The sequence below is a fragment of the Portunus trituberculatus genome, chromosome 34 (assembly GCF_017591435.1).
Source record: "Portunus trituberculatus isolate SZX2019 chromosome 34, ASM1759143v1, whole genome shotgun sequence".
Lineage (NCBI taxonomy): Eukaryota > Metazoa > Arthropoda > Malacostraca > Decapoda > Portunidae > Portunus > Portunus trituberculatus.
Genome location: NC_059288.1, coordinates 8628975 through 8646858, shown reverse-complemented (window position 1 = coordinate 8646858; position 17884 = coordinate 8628975). Strand labels below are relative to the sequence as shown.

The following is a 17884-nucleotide window of genomic DNA, read 5'->3' as shown; positions in this document are numbered from 1 at the left end:
TATATATATATATATAAGAGACTCACTATTTCAGAAAATGCCCAATACATATTAAAGTAATGAAATACGTTTATTATACACATTACGTTCACTTAAACAAATAACCTTGCACTCATTTATCAAAAAGTTATGAAGTGTTTTGATGCAAAGGAAACCAGTGTTTGACCTCACCTTACTTGATGCACACACAACACTGAAGATTGGACACTGCTGCTACTTCAGTTATTGTTTCTTTGTGACAGTAAAGGTTACAGCACAACACATGTTTCCTTACACAATCTCACCCTATAAATGTACTTCTCCAGTCTTAGTCAATACCTAAATGTGAAACTATTGCTATTTATTCAAGAGATAAATTCCAAATATTAATTCTATTATCTATGAATAGTTTTGTATACCAACTGATCCACTTATCATAAAATGTAAAATGACGACATTCTATAGAAGGAACTCTGAGACACAACTCAAACAAACCATAATTTAATCAGCATCACTTGGAAGATCCAGAGCTGCTCAAACACAAAACACCTCAGCTGTCTAATGAGCCACACACACACACACACACACACACACAATGAAATGCCTCATGGGTAGTAATCACGTGGTCAGTCCTAAAACCAACAAACCTAGTCACCTGTAGTCCATAGTAAACAAAGTGAGGAGGGAAAGGAGTGCTGTGATAGTGACGTCTGCCTCCATACACAAACAATACACTGACCTGACATTGCTGGATGAGACAAAGATAACCAGGTATAGTCTCTCATGAGAGCAGAAGAAAACATTTTAATGGTAATGAATTGCAATACCCAAGGATTTCGAACGTGTTTCTACTTCCTTGTATTGTCAATAAAGATTCTTAGAATATTTCTAGCCAAACTTTAGGATCTGTAGCAGTCACACACACAAGGGGGGATCAACAATACCATACAAAATACAACCTGATAAATTTCATTCTTAATTAGTGTCAGGAAAAATGTCCAGCATCTGTTCTCTCTCTCTCTCTCTCTCTCTCTCTCTGTTGCAGTTTCTGCACATGACTGAATGCAACAACAATGTGCACTTGATTGACCGAAACAAGCTTCCAGTTACTGTTAATATAAAATCATTCAAACACAAGGCAACATTACTTGGGACAGTATGAGGTCAGACTCCTGTGCTTCCCTCAGAGAGTGACACTAATGTGCTGCACCACATATTTACTTCACCAAGCTGTCACATCTCCACAGGTGGTGGCCATTTCATTAACAATGTCTTGCCTTGTTGTTCAAGATCAAATAAACAAGAGAGCAAAGAAAACTGTACAAGAAAGAATTAGCAAGTTTCACCTTTCAACTTTCTATCAAACAATGATAATGGAATAAAAATTAATAAATTCTATAAATTACTTCTGGCAAAAAGCCAATTCTAATACATTAAAAAATCAAATTATATAAGTAAAAACTTACAGAAAAAAAAAAAAGTAAAAGCACAAGTAACATACCTTCATAGAAATTAAAGGTATTCACAGAACAGTCTTTCACTCAGAACATTCTTTCCATCTCAATTCATAGGAAGGAAGTAAATAGTGGTTCCTCATTAACACAACACACTGCAACAAACCTCCACTGCCTAAATCATATAGCACTTGTCAAACTGAAAGAATTCTTGTACTTATCTATCCACCACTAAGGAACTGTCCAGCTGAAGACAGTCAGCAGCAGAGTAAAGGTACAGTGCTGGTGCTGGTGCTGGCGTGGGTGGCAGTATCTGCCACCCACCACCTACTTGCCATTCATCTTTGCCTTATTGGGTGCCTTTGTGGGGTCAAGGTCCATCTTAATCATCTGGATGGCAATATCAAACAGGTAGTCGTAACACTCAGTCCTGTGTGGGGAAAGGATGCAGGTAATTAGAGGGTGACAGGAAGGTAGATATAGACAGAAACAGGAACATAAGAAACAGAGACCAATGCAATCCACTGAAGAAACAAGAGATGAGAGTTTAAGAATGACAAGTAAAGGAAAGAGAGGAAGGGAAACAAAGAAACAAGGAAATAGGAGCATGTGAAACAAGGAAAGAACAATGCAACTCATGAAAGAAAAAAAAAAGTTGATAAATAACAAACAGAAGACAAGTTGATATGAAATAACAAAGAGAAGATTATGTTGGGTGAAAGCAGAAGTTAAAGGAGAGGCAGAAGGGCTGGACACTCACATGGTCTTAGCACGCTCCCAGGTGTCGCCCCAAACATAGAGTCCATGTCTCCTCACCAGCACAGCATTGGTGTCTGGGTACAGCTCTATGGCCTGATGAGTGATGGAGAGGGACAACTGTCAAGCTACACAATATCAAACTTACTGGTCAATGTTCTACAGAAAAAATAAAAAACAGAAAAGCTATGTTCCTTAACTCATAAATTGCAAGCCACACCTGAGGCTTGAAAATGTGTGGGTACAAGATACAGTTCAGGCTGTAGGAACTTCAAGAAGTTCTCCTAAAAGTTCACACACTTCTAGTGATGAACACTGTATGCATCAGTGGTGTGTAGTACAGGCAAGCCCTGCTTAACGAAGGTTCACACAACAAAATTTTGCTACAACGAAGGTTTCCTTTTATCTTGACTTGATGCACCTTACATTGTTAAGAAAAATTATTTCGCTCAAGACATTCAACGCAATGGACCTCGGCAAAAGGTGACCTGTATCAGTCACTAAGTATTTGTGATCCTGTTCAATGCCAATAATCAAATACAATAAATTCTCTCTCTCTCTTTCTCCCTGTGTGGCTGACCTGTGCCATGCTGTCACTGAGGTCGTGTTCGAAGGGTGTGTTTTCAATGATGGGCACCACCAGCTCCTCATCATACCGCATCTGCCGGTCCTCCGAGGCCAATCTGATGCCCTGGGGAGAAACACCAAGCCATGCACATCTCTGTCACTCACTAACTAATTGCTATGGTGAGGAGACTACTAAACAACTAGAGTGAAATATACAAGAGTGATTTATTTCTGTTAAAAATTGCGAGCAATAATGATTTTACTGGTGATTTTAACAAAGGAACACTGGATATCTGCCTAGAGATGACAGCCCTGCAAGTGTTGGCATTTCAAACCATAAGTCACCTGGAAATCAATCACACTATAACAGGAAACAGAAAATGATGGACAGAAGCTACAATTCCTTTTCCTACACTGAGTGAGCCTCACCTTGATCATTTCCAGATGGGTGACTCTGAACTCACTGCCTGGGAATGCCAATGTTGCCATCACTGCGTTCTTAGAATGTGTGTGTATGACAGCGCCAGCACCACGGACTGGAAGGAGGACAAGAAACACAGAGTTACAGACACCATCACCTCTTATTGAACAGACTTTAAAACAAATCTGTACCTGTATCCAGCTTCTGTCCTTAAGAACAACTGATCTGGATATTGACAGTGTGTATTGATTCTAGATGATGGCCCGCCACAGAACAACTGATGCGGCAAGATGGCAGTATGTTTGACCTTACAACACACTGTACCAGGCGCATCATACCACACATACCACCACATTGCACTCTTTTTCCTGTAGCCTTGATGATATGTTATAATCCCTAATGATCCTTCTCGCCACTAAGCAGTTTACACCACACAGCAAATCCAGCTTTGGCTGCATCTATAGTAACAACATGCAGAGACATCATGCTCAGGCTAACACACCCTGCTGTAACCCCTGCAGCCACCCAATACAGAAAGGACAGCTGCTACAACTCTCATTACAAATTTTACTTCTTAATATGCCACTCCTAAGATCAACCACATCTTTCCCCTTTATTTTTTCCTGCTAAAACTTACACAACTCTATCTGAGCTGCCATACTCCAACTCCACTAGCAACCCTGACCTCACTCACATTAGCATATTCAAATCCTACACCCCTTATTTTGTAGTCTTTAGTTTAACCCTTTTATTCTTTTTTAATATGACCAATACTTCTTTTTTGTTACTTTTATCTTTCATTTTAATATCACTTTTTCTTCCTTTTTTCAATCCCCCGGTGTCATGCAAGACATTCCAACACTAATTTTTTGTTTGGCGATTCCTAAGAATGTTCTCATTATTTCTTTCCAACACTAATTTTTTGTTTGGCGATTCCTAAGAAAGATCTCATTATTTCTATTATCAAATCTTGCTACAGCTTACACAACCTTACAGCAGCACAGCCCTACCCGTCCAACTCACTCTTGTAGGCCAGCAGGAAGAGAGGAGTGCACTGAGACTTGGTGAGTGTTGGATTATTGAGGGGCACTGACAGCTCATCCCCTTCCAGGTCAATAACAAACATGTCCTCGGGTCGCAGGCGTTCCTTCTGCACGCCTGAAGGGGCCACGTATATACTCTCTCTGCAACAACACAAATGGATTCAAGTTAGGCTGGGTTAGGTGGCTGAGTGACTGGCTGTCACTCACCTGGTGCCACACACTCACCCGTCTCTGATGCTGATGCCGCCACCAGTGCCGCTAACCCATCCCAAAGAGTAGAACACTTGGCCCAGTTCACAAATCAACTCTGGGGTGGTCTTCTGGACGTGTCGCATGCCTGATGCCTTTGGTCGTCCCAGCGGCCGGCGCGCCACCCAGGCTCCTGTGGGAAAGTGGCACAATTGGTACTCCACTAGGTGCTGTTTATGACACTTTGCAGCGACCATAACGATCAGAATTCATTTCATAAAAGAATCTAAATGACTGCAAAACTACAATCATGAATGTGTCAATACTGGTACTGTAATAGCCACTACTGTACCATAATTTTAACATATACCCTGCATAAAAGCTGCCCATTACTAATCTATTCTCCTTCCTTTTCCATATTCTCTCTCTCTTTCTCTCTCTCTGAACCAGCAAATATCTATCATTTCTCCTCTTTTCCTCTGTGGACTTTCCCTCCTTCCCTCCTATGCACCCACCACTCTCCAGCGACTGTCCCTTCTTCCTTCCTGGCTTCTTGCGTCCTCCCTCAGCAATCTCCTCATCATCACTTTTGAAATCCTCATAACGTGAATTTTTCTTCCTTTTCCTCTTAGCTGTCATCACCAGACTCATATTGTCCTTTGGCTTCATGTCGGACTTCCTCGGACGGCCCCGGGATCTCTTGCCAGGCTTGCGTCCCTTGTTTCCATCCTCCTTAGCCACCTTCTCCTCCTCCTCCTCCTCCTTGCCACTGTCCATCTCCTCCCCTTCATCCTTGGAGAGGAAGGAGCTCTCGTCTTCACTCGTCCCTGCCATGGCTTGTGATGCTGACGTGGGTGATGGCCAAGCTGGAAATGACGTCTGTGTTATAATAATGTAATCTGTTCTATAATAATGTAGTTAATGTAATCAGTGTTATGATAATGTAATCTGTTAAAGTAATCAGTGTTGTAATAATGCAATCAATGTTATAAAAATGTAATCTGTCAATGTAATCAGCGCTATAGCAATGTAATCATTATTATAATAATGTAGTCTGTCAATATAAACAGTGTTGTAATAATGTAATCTGTCAATGTAATTAGAGATTGTAATAATGTAGCCTGTTAATGTAATCAGTGTTGTAATAATGTAATAAGTGTTTAAATAATGTAGTCTGTCATTATAATCAGTGTTGTAATAATGTAATTTGTCAATGTAATCAGTGTTCCAGTAATGTAGTATGCACAGCTTGACAATACTGTGTTTTGGTAGTTGTCTTGGTGCCTTTTCGTGAAGTGTACTGGACAGGGGCAACAAAGTACAAATTGCAAAAGGCAGCCCACTGAGGTGCCACAACACACACACACACACACACACACACACACACACACACACACACACACACACACACACACACACACTATGTAAGAAAAGAGAAAAGATGATGAGACTGTGTATTTCTTTAGTAATTCTTGTGTAGAGTAAATCATGGTAGACTGAATTATACGAGTGGATACCATGAACTAGACTGAGTCATGTAAAAATATAAAAAGCTGAGAATTAGCTTGATCAGCCACATTAATACTTATCATGTTATCAAGTAATAAGATAACATGATGAACCCTGCACACACCAACACCTCACCACACACACTCCTCAACAGTAAGCATCATGAAAACTGTCCAGCAAAACTGGCTAATCCAGTTCTATTATTATTATTATTATCATTATTATTATTATTATTATTATTATTATCATTATTATCATTATTATTATTATCATTACTAATCTCATATTCTTTTCTTTTTGTCTTTCAGTGAAGCCTTAACCTTGAAAAGTCTTAGTGATCTTGAGAAAACCTTTAAATGTACAAAATAACACATCTTATTTATTTATTTATTTATTTATTATAACTTTTTTCTTAGGACTTAATCATGAAAAGTTTTAGTGACCTTAAGCAAACCTTTAAAACTAACTTAAAAAATCCACACACAAAATAAAAATTTGCAATATAGACAATAGAGCAAAATGTTAGAAAAAAAAAAAAAAACGTCAGCACTGAGAACAAACACTCATCCAGCCACCTTGATGTGACATGTCAAACACGCCACAGTGACGTACATAAGTAATAAGAAGAAAAGGGGGCGTCGGAAGAAAAAAGTAAAAAAAAAAAAAAATCTTTTTCAATGACGGTACCCTAAAATAATGTTTGTCGCAGCACAGCCCCGGGTTGGTGATGAGGTGTGAGATGTGAGGGTCTGGGGAAGGCGTGGATGATGTGTGGGAGTAGTGTAGAGTGGCGCGGTAATTACAGCAGTGAGCCCCGCCAGCCCCCACCTGCAGCACCACTTGTCACGCGGCAGGCAGGGCCAAGAGAGCTGCCGAGGGGTGCAAGGGATCGCCTCCTATATACACGCCCGCCCAAAGAGTCAACACACATATAATTAACAACCCCACCAGGACAGTCCCGCCGCAAACAACACACCGGCGGCAGCTCATTTTAATTTATAACACAAATTAAACCACTTCGCGCCATGGTGCGAGGAAAGCTGGACAACTCATGCACTCACCGTCACCACCACTCGCCGCCCTTACCAACCACTCACCCACCACTCAGCCTTGAGCCTGACCCAAACACACATCTGTGAGGCCTTGATATTCACCTGAGCAGCGGTGGTATTGCGAGACGCGGGCCGGTGTAGCTGCAGCCCTTGTTGTGGTGGTGCTGGTGGTGGTGCTGGCCAACCAGGCCTGCCAACCACACTCCCGCTCTATGAGCCTCTATCATGTGCTTCCATCATACACATATGTTTGGTATTATCTTGATTAACTGTGGGCCACACCTAAGGGCTCTCTCTCTCTCTCTCTCTCTCTCTCTCTTGGTCACAAAAAATAAAATAACTAGATATAACTTTTTAATGTTATTGAAAGAACTGCCGAATATTATCATTATTTTTTTTTTCAAAGTGGAATTGCATTTATGTCTAACTAATATAAATACATTTTGTTTGACATTTTTCCCTAATCTATCTTGTTGGCATTTTATTAGCTAAGTAGGTAGAAATGTTCTTGCCTGCCTGCATGCCCTGTGTCCTTCCTGGCCCCTGCGCCGCGCGTCTATCATGAACTGAGAAATTGAGAATACTCTTCCCATCAGCCTTGTCTTTATTTGTTCACTTTTTTTCGTATATACGTTAATTCTTCCTCGTTACAGTGAAACACGGGAACCCGTGGCCGGTTGAGGGAAGAAAGTGTCTATTGTTAGTAGAAAGAAGATGAGCCCGATCTGTTACCTTGGCCAAGCTACCTCCCTCCAACAGATCGAGTCTCCACAATACGGACATGATCGTTTCGCCAAAAAGACGCAACTTTCAGTCACTTCGGTAGTTGCTGGCGTAAAATTGCGGGAAAAACGCTCGTGTGACCAGCCTTAAGTCTTGTGGAGGTGCAGCGTAGCCAATAGCCACTGGTGCTGGCCACTCATGTGTGGCCTTGGTAACGTCAGAGAGCAATTAACATGTTCAAGTGTTGTGGTATACTTTATGTATAGCTACCAAAGTTATTATTATTCGTCATAAAGACAAGACACTAATAATAATTTATCCTTATAAAGGAAATAACTGCAGACATTTATCTTGAAGCAATAACTACTCAACATACTACACACACACACAAAAAAAAAAAAAAAAAAAAAAAAAAAAAACAGATTGAAGAGTGAGTTAGGCCTCCACAGAGTGATTTATGGCTCCCTACCTAATGAAACAGCATCCCTTATACCCTTTCTTTTACCGTTTTAGGTAATCTTACATTACATACCAACAGAGGCATCCACATTGTCGGCACTCAAGCAGGATATTTGTGTGTGTTCTTGGACATTTTTAACCTGTCAACAAGTTTGGGAAACTAAATCAGTTGAAAGATCTATCTATCTGAGGTTGCGAATTTGAGGCACGTACTTATATTCAATATCTATTTTCATTATCGTTATCATGATTATTATGATTGTCATTATAGTAGTATCTTGTTTGCAATTAAGGTCTTACATTTTGTCACGCTATCTATAGTTCCAACGCAAGACAAAAGGAAATAAATAGCCACCCTATGATCACCTAAAAGAGTAAAAGAGAGAGGGGGCCATGACGTCACACAAGTGAAGCCGCTGCTCTGTCCTCTTTTCGGAACTCGGAAGCCACCCAGGGCCAAAACATTACTTTACTGATGAAACGTGTGGCATTCACACATCTCAAAATTTTGCAGTTATGCCGGCTTGCTCAGCCTATGGCTGGACCAGGAGGAGTGACAATTGGATACATAACATGTCACCGGTAAAGTAGAGAGATTTTCATGACCAATCATTCCATGCCATCCTGGGAAACTAGGGTAGATCATGACCGCGCTAAAAGATAGAGGGAGATTGCACGACGAGTTATTTCAACAATTTCATTAACAGCTCATCTTCTGTAAGATCCACATGCATCAAGTTAGATCAAAGAATTGCTGAATTATATATATATATATATATATATATATATATATATATATATATATATATATATATATATATATATATATATATATAGATATATATGTATATTGGAGTAAGGGCGTCTTGAGTCCTGTCCTAGGGAGTGAGAAAATCATGGCTCCCTCTTAATCTCTGACCCACTTTATTCATTTGTTTATTCATTCATTTTTTTTTTTTTTTTTTAATTCTTTACTTGGAACATTTTTAGGTGTAGCTATTACAGTCTTCTCTTTTGCATGGCTCCAGGGTCACCACCAATTTTAGGTCATTTCCGAGCTGCCATTACCATTCCTTAATTACTGTAATCCATCACTGCAAATGATACAGTACCCAACAGTACCTACTCATTATATCATGCATTTTCTATAAAGAGATAGATACAGGACTAATAGAATTTTCTGTAAACACACACACACACACACACACACACATATATATATATATATATATATATATATATATATATATATATATATATATATATATATATATATATATATATATATATATATATATATATATACGTATAGGGAGGAGGTAGTAGTAGGCACCTACCGAAATGATAATTTACTCCCAGCGAGGTCTAATAGCACTAGTTCTGTTCCAGACTAATTCAGTTTTGGATCAGTTCAGAGGATGCTGTAAACCTTCCATTAAAGTTAGTTGTAATCTCACTGAACGTTTCGCTGTGTCTCACAAGTTACAACTCAAAGGGGTAGTCACGGCTTGCTATATAAAGACAACTCTCTCCCTTCTCACAAAACTACAAGCACTTACTACATACACTTCCTTCACTCAAAATAAGAGGGAAAAAAAAAAAAATGGCGACTCCTAATCCAGCCTCGGCGTAAGGACCAGAAATGTCCCCAGGTCGAACTGCTCTTCAGGTAGCGATCTAAAATGTCTTAACACCTCTCTCAACTTTTTCTTCAATAATTTATTCAACATTCGCGATTTTAAATATAATTTTCAATCTGTGGAACACCCTCTCTCCTTTACTAAACCTCATCTTCTTTTCCTCACCGAAACACTGTGGTAACTAACATGCAGTAGCTCCTTTTCGGTTCCCTCCTATTTTCTCTATCTTCATTTTCGTACCAAAACTGGATGTTGCATCTATGTGCGCAACGACTTGACTTGATCTGTTGCCCACGCTCTTGAATCTTCCGAGTTTTCCACCATCTGCCTTAGACTTAATAGTCACTTTAAATTTCTCTATGCTGTCTACCTCTCCCCTAACTCTGACTACTGTAAATTCTTTGACTATTCAACTTCCAAGGTGGAGCACATTCTATCCCTCTATCCTTTTGTGTATATCTCCATCCTTGGAGATTTCAAAGTTCACCATCAGCTTTGGCTTTCTTCTCCCTTCACTGACCATCCTGGTGAACTAGCCTTCAACTTTGCTATCCTCCATGAACTATAGCAACTGGTGCAACACCCTACTCATATTCTTGACTGTCTTGGAAATGCGACCAACATTCTTGATCTTTGCCTCACCTGTAATGCTTCTGCTTATGCTGTTACCCTATCTTCTCCATTGGGATCCTTCGATAACAATCTCATTTCTATATCTCCTCCTATTTCTCCAATCCTCTGCTAGTTGTGGGATCTGAGAAAGTATTATGCTGATTTTCCCGTGGAATGATTACTGTTTCCATGTCAGAAACCCATCTCTATGTGCTGAACGCATAACAGAGGTGATAATGTCTGGCATGGAGGCATATATTCCTCACTTTTTCTCAAACTAAAGCTTCTTAACCTTGGTTTAACATAGCCTGTTTTCATGCTATACATGATAGAGAAATTGCCCACACAAGGTACTTGAGCCTTCCATCTCTTGAATCTCATACATTTTATATCTCTGCCCGGAATCATGCCAAGTCTGTTCTTCAACTTGCCAAACACTCTTTCATAAATAGAAAATGTCAAAATCTTTCAAACTCAAACTCTCCTCGTGACTTCTGGCATCTAGCCAAAACATCTCAAATAACTTCACTTCTTCATCTTTCCTCCTTTATTTCATCCTGATGGCACCACTGCCATCTCTTCTGTCTCTAAAGCTGAACTCTTTTTCTCAAACCTTTGCTCACAACTCCACCTTGGACGATTCTGGGCTTGTCCTCCTCTCCTCCTCCTCTGACTATTTCATGTCTACAATCAAAATTCTTCGTAATGATGTTTTCCATGCCCTCGCCCGCCTGAAACCTCAGAATGCTTTTGGACCTGATGCTCCTGTACTTACACTTTGCTTGGCTAAAGTCTTTCAACTCTGTCTATCAACTCCTGCCTTTCTTTCATGATGGAAGTTTGCCTACATTCAGCCTGTTCATAAAAGGGTGACCGTTCTAACCCTCAAACTACCGTCCTATAGCTTTAATCTCTTGCTTGTCTAAAGTTTTTTAATCTATCCTGAATAGGAAGATTCTCAAACATCTGTCACTTCACAATCTTCTGTCTGATCACCAGTATGGCTTCCGTCAAGGTCACTCTACTGGTGATGTTCTGGCTTTCCTTACCGAGTCTTGGTCATTCTCTTTTAGAGATTTTGGTGAATCTTTCACTGTTGTGTTAGACATATCATAAATACACACGTAAATACTGTGGAGACTCAATACTGGAACTTAATTAGTTCCAAATGGCCATTCGAGTATTAAAAAGTTTGACTATTGATACCTATAAATCAGGTAATTCGTTCCAGGCATTGCCAAACCCAAGTTTAGAAAAAAGCAGCTGTTTAATTTTACAGTCACCACTAGCATTGGCACACATCAACAGATTGCGCGGGGACGCCACGGAACGCCTGACTTCCGATCTTTCTAAGATTTCCGATTGGGGCAGAGAAAATCTAGTAGTTTTCAATGCCTCAAAAACTCAATTCCTCCATCTATCAACTCGACATAACCTTCCAGACAACTATCCCCTCTTCTTCAATGACACTCAACTGTCTCCCTCTTCCACAATGAATATCCTCGGTCTGTCCTTTGCTCATAATCTTAACTGGAAACTTCACATCTCATCTCTTGCTAAAACAGCTTCTATGAAATTAGGTGTTCTGAGGCGTCTCCGACAGTTTTCTCGCCCCTCCAACTGCTTACTCTGTATAAGGGCCTTATCCGTCCCTGTATGGAGTACTCTTCGCATGTTTGGGGGTTCCAGTCACACAGCTTTGCTTGATAGGGTGGAATCAAAAGCTCTTCGTCTCATCAACTCCCTCCTCTGACTAACTGTCTTCAGTCTCTTTCTCACCGCCGAAATGTTGCATCCCTTTCTATATTTTATCGCTATTTTCATGGTAACTGTTCTACTGATCTTGCTAACTGCATGCCTCCCTCCTCCTGCGGCCACGCTGCACAAGGCTTTCTTCTTCCTCTCATCCCTATTCTGTCCAACTCTCTAATGCAAGAGTTAACCAGTATGCTCAATCATTCATCCCTTTCACTGGTAAACTCTGGAACTCCCTCCCTGCATCTTTATTTCCGAATTCCTACAACTTGTCTTCTTTTAAGAGGGAGGTATCGAGGCATTTGCTCCCCTAATTCTGGCTGACGGTTTTGGCACTTTTTGAAGTCTTTGGAGAGCCAGCACTCAAGTGGGCCTTTTTCTAACTTTTTTTTTTTTTTGCCCTTGGCTGGCCCTCTTCCCTACATAAAAAAAAAAAAAAACAACAAGCAGGGTTAGTTCGTCTTTCATGGGCTTGTGCCCTGGCAAACACTTCTCTTCCTTTCATGTTTTTTTTTTTTTTTTTCAAAACAGGCCAGTTTCATCACAATTAAAGATCTGTTGTGAGCTTAAGTGATCCTTATCCACAAATTTCTTAAATTCAGGCACAAATTACTCAGCGGCAACTTTGTCAGCAAATGCGGGCTGGCCATGCCTCACAACAGAATGAATTCCAGTTCCTTTCTTGAAATTCACAAACCACCCTTTACTTGCTTTAAAATCATCATTGGAGTCAGATGTAGTATCAGAAATAAGATCATGATGCAGCAGCCTAGCCTCTGCACAAATTATGGCTTCTGACAAAGAATCACCAGCCATCTGCCTTTGGTTTATCCAGTCAACAATTTTTACATTTCTTCCACTGCTGCAGGTCGCTTAAATTGCCTTTTCATACCAATCGCCACATTAGCTCTTTTAATGAGCTCTGCCTTCTTCAGTATTGTGGCTACTGTAGATTTAGCCATACAGTACTCAGCTGCACGATTGGTTATTCTTCCTCCTTTCTTGTATTTATCAATAACGTTCTTTTTCCTTTCGATGGTTGTCACTACATTCTTTCTTGTAGGCTTATTCTCACCACTAACAAGCCTCTTCGATGCCATTGTAAGCTTCTAAATGGAAAAAAAAAAAAAAAAAAAAACTATAGAGAGAAACTGCAGGACAATGTTATTCTTGTGACAGTGAAGGATCAACTGGCTGTGGTGGACCGGTGGGGCGTGTGGGGCGGCGGGAAGGATGAAAGCACAGGACAATGTTATTCTGATGACAGCGAAGGATCAACTGGCTGCGGTGGACCTGTAGGGCATGTGGAGCAGTGGGAAGGGAGAGACCCTTTGTTTACAGCCACGTAGACGGACGTTCGACTAATAGGTATTTTTTCGAGTATTGTCAAACTTTTGCGTTCAACTATGGAAAAGTTCGACTATTTAGACGTTCGAGTATTAAGTTTCCACTGTATAATGATGGTCGCATTTTTGGGCAGCACAAAGTTGCTGATGTAGAAAGGCTCCACATGATCTGCCACCATGATTGGTCACCATAACAGGTGTCTCACACTGTCACCCATGCATATCGAACACATGTGATAAAAACAATGGTAAGCTGTGGAAAGCTACCTCTCAGCAACTCAGCTGCACCACTAAATTGCACAACCAAAACATAAAAACCAATCAATAAAAACATGCAGACATTCTTTAAAAAAATATATATATATAAATAAATAAATAAATAAGTAACATCCATTGAAAGATAAGATACTGAAATACTTAAGACCACAAGGAGGTTCTATAACAAAGAAATCACTAAAGTTTCTTATGAACACCAGTATGTACATTTTATTTGATCCACAACCAAACTGTTGCAAGTCCTCCCTGGAGATACAACTGCACAACTCATTACAAATATACACAGTTCAGCATGTCTTAAAGAACTGAACGACACAAACATTGCTTCTACATGACTCCTGCACCAGTTGAGTTTTTTTTTAATGTAAGAGGGGAAATCTGGCCAAGGACAACAAAAACAATTAAACAAAAAGGCCCACTTAGATACCAGTCCCTGAGCAGGTTAGATGTTATCTCTTACTCCTGTACTACCACTCTGGACCATCATAACAAACTGGCCATGAGAGATCACCACTGGGAACTGAACTGAACTGGCAGGACACTCAAGGCTAACACAAGACTAAGGTAACATTTAAACCAAGGACCATGTGTGTGTGTTCTGGTTATCTTTGAGTGTTCTGTCAATACATTTTCCTTATTTCCTTTTCTTTTCAAGCCATCAAAACAAGTCATTTTCTCTCGATTATACAGAATTTCACCAAAATCTTTTCTTTGTTACACCTTGCATATGTTTGATTTGACAGTAATGAGTAACATACAGCCAACTCCACTCTACAAATTGAGTATGCTACTTTTTCTTTATTGTCACATTTCATTTGTCTTTATTAATGCACAAAAATATTGCACTTTTCTTTCACTGCATTTCAAGAGTCTATTAGTACATACAAAATCTTGACTTGACCATAGTATTTCACATGTCTTTTATCAGTGCACAAAAAACACTTTCTTTACTCCCATACATAAAATGTCTTTATTTCTGCATAAAAATGACAAAAAGACAAAAATCAAGAAAGCACACAACACCATCACACATAACAAAACAACACTAAAAACAATCTAAATGCAATGACATTACCATCAAAACACAAGACAGAGACCTCACCACTTCATGGCCGCCCACCACCACACACTGCACCAAACATCAACACACTGTACAAATTCTGTGGACAATATATACACCCACACCCACACCCACCAAGCCTTCTCCTCTCATCCACATAAAGATTGTTCATGTGTTAGTGTGCTTTAACAAAAAAAGGAATCAGGTTAGACATCCCATGAGAAACTGGCTGGATTTCACGAGCCATATGGAGGTAGATGGAAAGATGAACATGAGAATAAGGGAAAGAAAAAGAAAAGAACATACAAGTGAACTATCTAGAGAACTAATTAAGAGTACTATTTACTCGTACATAATCTAGAGAGGCACTTGACAACCAAAACAAGAAGAGCAATATTTAGAGAACTTATAGAAATACAAAGAAAAGAACAAATTAGAATACTAGAGAAATTGGAGGACTAAAATAAGGAAAAAAAGGTCTCCTGAAGAGGGACATTCACATCACGGCCACTTTTGTTGTTTTTTTGTCATTTCTTCACTTCCTTTAACCTCTCGCCAATCCAGTGCAAGTCTTCCTCCTCCTCTGAGTTCCTTCATCTATTGCTTCTTCATTCTTTCTGTCACATTTTTATTTTGTCTTATTTCTCCAATCTTTTACTGTGTCCAATTTTTTTTTTTTATCTGATTCTTCTATTTCTTCTTTTTCTTTCATCTATCTTCTGTCATTCTTTCTATCACATCTTTATCTGATTCTTCTATTTCTTCTTTTCTTTCATCTATCTTCTGTCCTCTCTATCAAATCTTATCTGATTCTTCTTTTTTCTTCCTTTCCTTCCATATTCTTCATTTTTTATCCTTTGAATCCTTTACATTTCTTTCTTTCTTTTCTAGTTCTTTTATTTTGTCTTCTTCCCCTTCTATTCTTTCATCCTTTTCTGGTATTATCTTGTCATCTTTTTCCTCCCCCTCCTCCTCTAACTCCCTTCTTTCTCTCCTCCTCTTCTAATATTTTATCCTCTTCTTCTATTCTTTCTTCTGAGTCTTCTGGTTCTTCTTCTAATCCACCTTCTTTCAATTCTACACTCATTACTCAATTTCTCCTTCATCCTCTTTGCTATTCATTCTTCCATTGCATTAAATTCCTCTTCCTCCTTCACATAAGTTCATCAGTTAATTTGACAAGATGAGACTGGATACTTCAAAGGACACAAGGAGGAGAGGGAAGTGTGTGGCTGTAGAGGCTGGGACTGCTGGTGAGGGAGTCCTGTGGTGTATTGGTGGCTCTTGAGTGCACCTGTGATAGCTGTCTTGAATTTTCCAACCTCACTGACAGTGTTGGGGTACAGGGAGTCTTCAGTTTATTTGGTAATTTTCTGGTTACTGGGTTATTCAATTGTTTTTCTTATTTGGTGCATGCTCTTCGTGTGTTTTTTTTCCAGGTTTAGCATATAATTTTTGTTCTAAACTTTACAATAATACAATAATTGACTTCATTTTATTAGATAATTTTCTGGTCACTAACCTATATATTATTTTTCCTATTTGGTGTATGTTCTCCACGTTTTTTTTTTTTTTTTTTGTTCTACAGTTATAGTAGTTATGATTTTTGTTCTAGTGCCTTAAGAACATAACAAAATATTGGAAGCTGCAAGAAGCCATCAGACCTCCACATGGCAGAACTTTCAGCTTCATCACTGGTGAGCAATGCAGGAAAGTAACTCCACTGTAAGAGGTTTCATGACATTAATCCCTTTCTTTTGGTTAACTCTCTCAGACCTGCATGGGGACTGACAACTGTGGACCTTTTTATTACTCTTTTTGGTGCTCTTTGCCAGTTTCCCCCTCTTACTAAAAAACTAAGAAAATAAATAAAAAGTCAAGAAACCACAGTAAAGACTGCAGCAAGGGTGAGGTGAGTTGTGTGGGCAGAATGAGGAAGGGTAAGTATATGTTGGGTCCTGGTAGATGTGTGGTGGTATGGCACTGTAACATGGGTGAAGGGGGTTGTGTGGACAGAAGGGGGAAGGGTTGGTGCAGACTAAGCCTTCTGCTGATAGCTGACAAATGCACCAGGTGACATGCATGGTTGTGACATCTTCCACAGAGACAGTTACCTGCATGTCTTAATACTGCCAACGAGATCCTGACTTGTACACTTGAAATGCTTTGGATGCTAATAATGACTACTTTCAATGTCACACAGATGATCGGCTACATTCTCAAGGGTGTTTCCTCCTATTATTGACATAGAAACCTTGTCCTTTTGTGCTTTTTGGTACATCTTTTATCATTAACCACTCTGAGACATTTTTTATTGTTCTTTTTGTCATTCTTTCTATCACATCTTTATCAGATTTTTCTATTTCTTCTTTTTCCTTTATCTATTATCTTCTTTTAATCTATCACATTCTTATCTGATTCTTTTATTTCTTCTTTTCTTGCTATTTATTTTTTTTATTCTCTCTATCATATCTTTATCAGATTCTTACTTTTTTTCCCTTCTATCAGTCTTCTGTCATTCTCTCTATCAAATATTTATCCAATTTCTCTATTTCATCTTTCCTTCTATTTTCTGTTATTTGCTATTACATTTTCATATGATTTCTCTCTTCTTTTCCACAGCCACCTACAAACACTGCACTGGTGAGAAATTGTAACATATGTTCTCTTTTATGCTTTTCTTTCTTGTAGGTGCCTATCATAAACTCCATACATGGTTTCTAGGGTTGTAAATTGCTGCATATCATTAGAACAAGACCTACAAATACTCTTGTTGAAAAAAAATCTGATAATCTACAAGAGCACCTTATGAAGAGGAGTCAAGATGAGGTGGTGGCATTTGAGAATACAGTAAGGGTGAGTATTGTCCTATAATCTTTGGCACATCCATAACAAAAATGAGAACACTAACAGTCTGACACCACCACCACCACCACCACACAGTTTGCAATACTAAAAGGAAGGCGATCAGTAACACAAAAGGGCAATCCAGCAGAGCAACACCAGTCACATCTGAGGTGCTGCTAATGGTAACACTACAGTA

The 17884-nt window shown here is 39.3% G+C and overlaps 1 protein-coding gene across 3 annotated transcripts; it reads right to left on the bottom strand.

The window, feature by feature from the left end:
• Positions 1 to 56: 56 nt before the first annotated feature.
• Positions 57 to 7253, bottom strand: LOC123512856 (probable methylthioribulose-1-phosphate dehydratase). 3 transcript variants are annotated; one of them, XM_045269508.1, is made up of 8 exons: positions 7073 to 7253; positions 4925 to 5288; positions 4446 to 4602; positions 4201 to 4361; positions 3186 to 3292; positions 2770 to 2880; positions 2194 to 2285; positions 57 to 1863 (listed from the first exon to the last, which is right to left on the bottom strand). In XM_045269508.1, exons 2-8 carry the CDS (start codon positions 5241 to 5243, stop codon positions 1761 to 1763), a joined length of 1050 nt encoding a protein of 349 aa, XP_045125443.1. In that variant the 5' UTR covers positions 5244 to 5288; positions 7073 to 7253; the 3' UTR covers positions 57 to 1760. The 3 variants fall into 3 exon arrangements, with proteins under 3 accessions (XP_045125443.1, XP_045125442.1, XP_045125445.1); XM_045269507.1 differs by having other exon boundaries at positions 4925 to 5275; positions 7073 to 7252; XM_045269510.1 differs by lacking the exon at positions 7073 to 7253 and adding an exon at positions 6606 to 6907 and having other exon boundaries at positions 4925 to 5275.
• Positions 7254 to 17884: the final 10631 nt, after the last annotated feature.

What these genes read in the sequence shown, in the direction of transcription:
- LOC123512856 (XM_045269508.1), bottom strand. Translation starts at nt 5,243, where the DNA reads ATGGCAGGGACGAGTGAAGACGAGAGCTCCTTCCTCTCCAAGGATGAA. An exon ending in CCCATCTGGAAATGATCAAG is followed by an intron (nt 2,881 to 3,185) that starts GTGAGGCTCACT and finishes GTTTCTCCCCAG; the next exon opens with GGCATCAGATTGGCCTCGGA. An exon ending in TGGGAGCGTGCTAAGACCAT is followed by an intron (nt 1,864 to 2,193) that starts GTGAGTGTCCAG and finishes TTCCCCACACAG; the next exon opens with GACTGAGTGTTACGACTACC.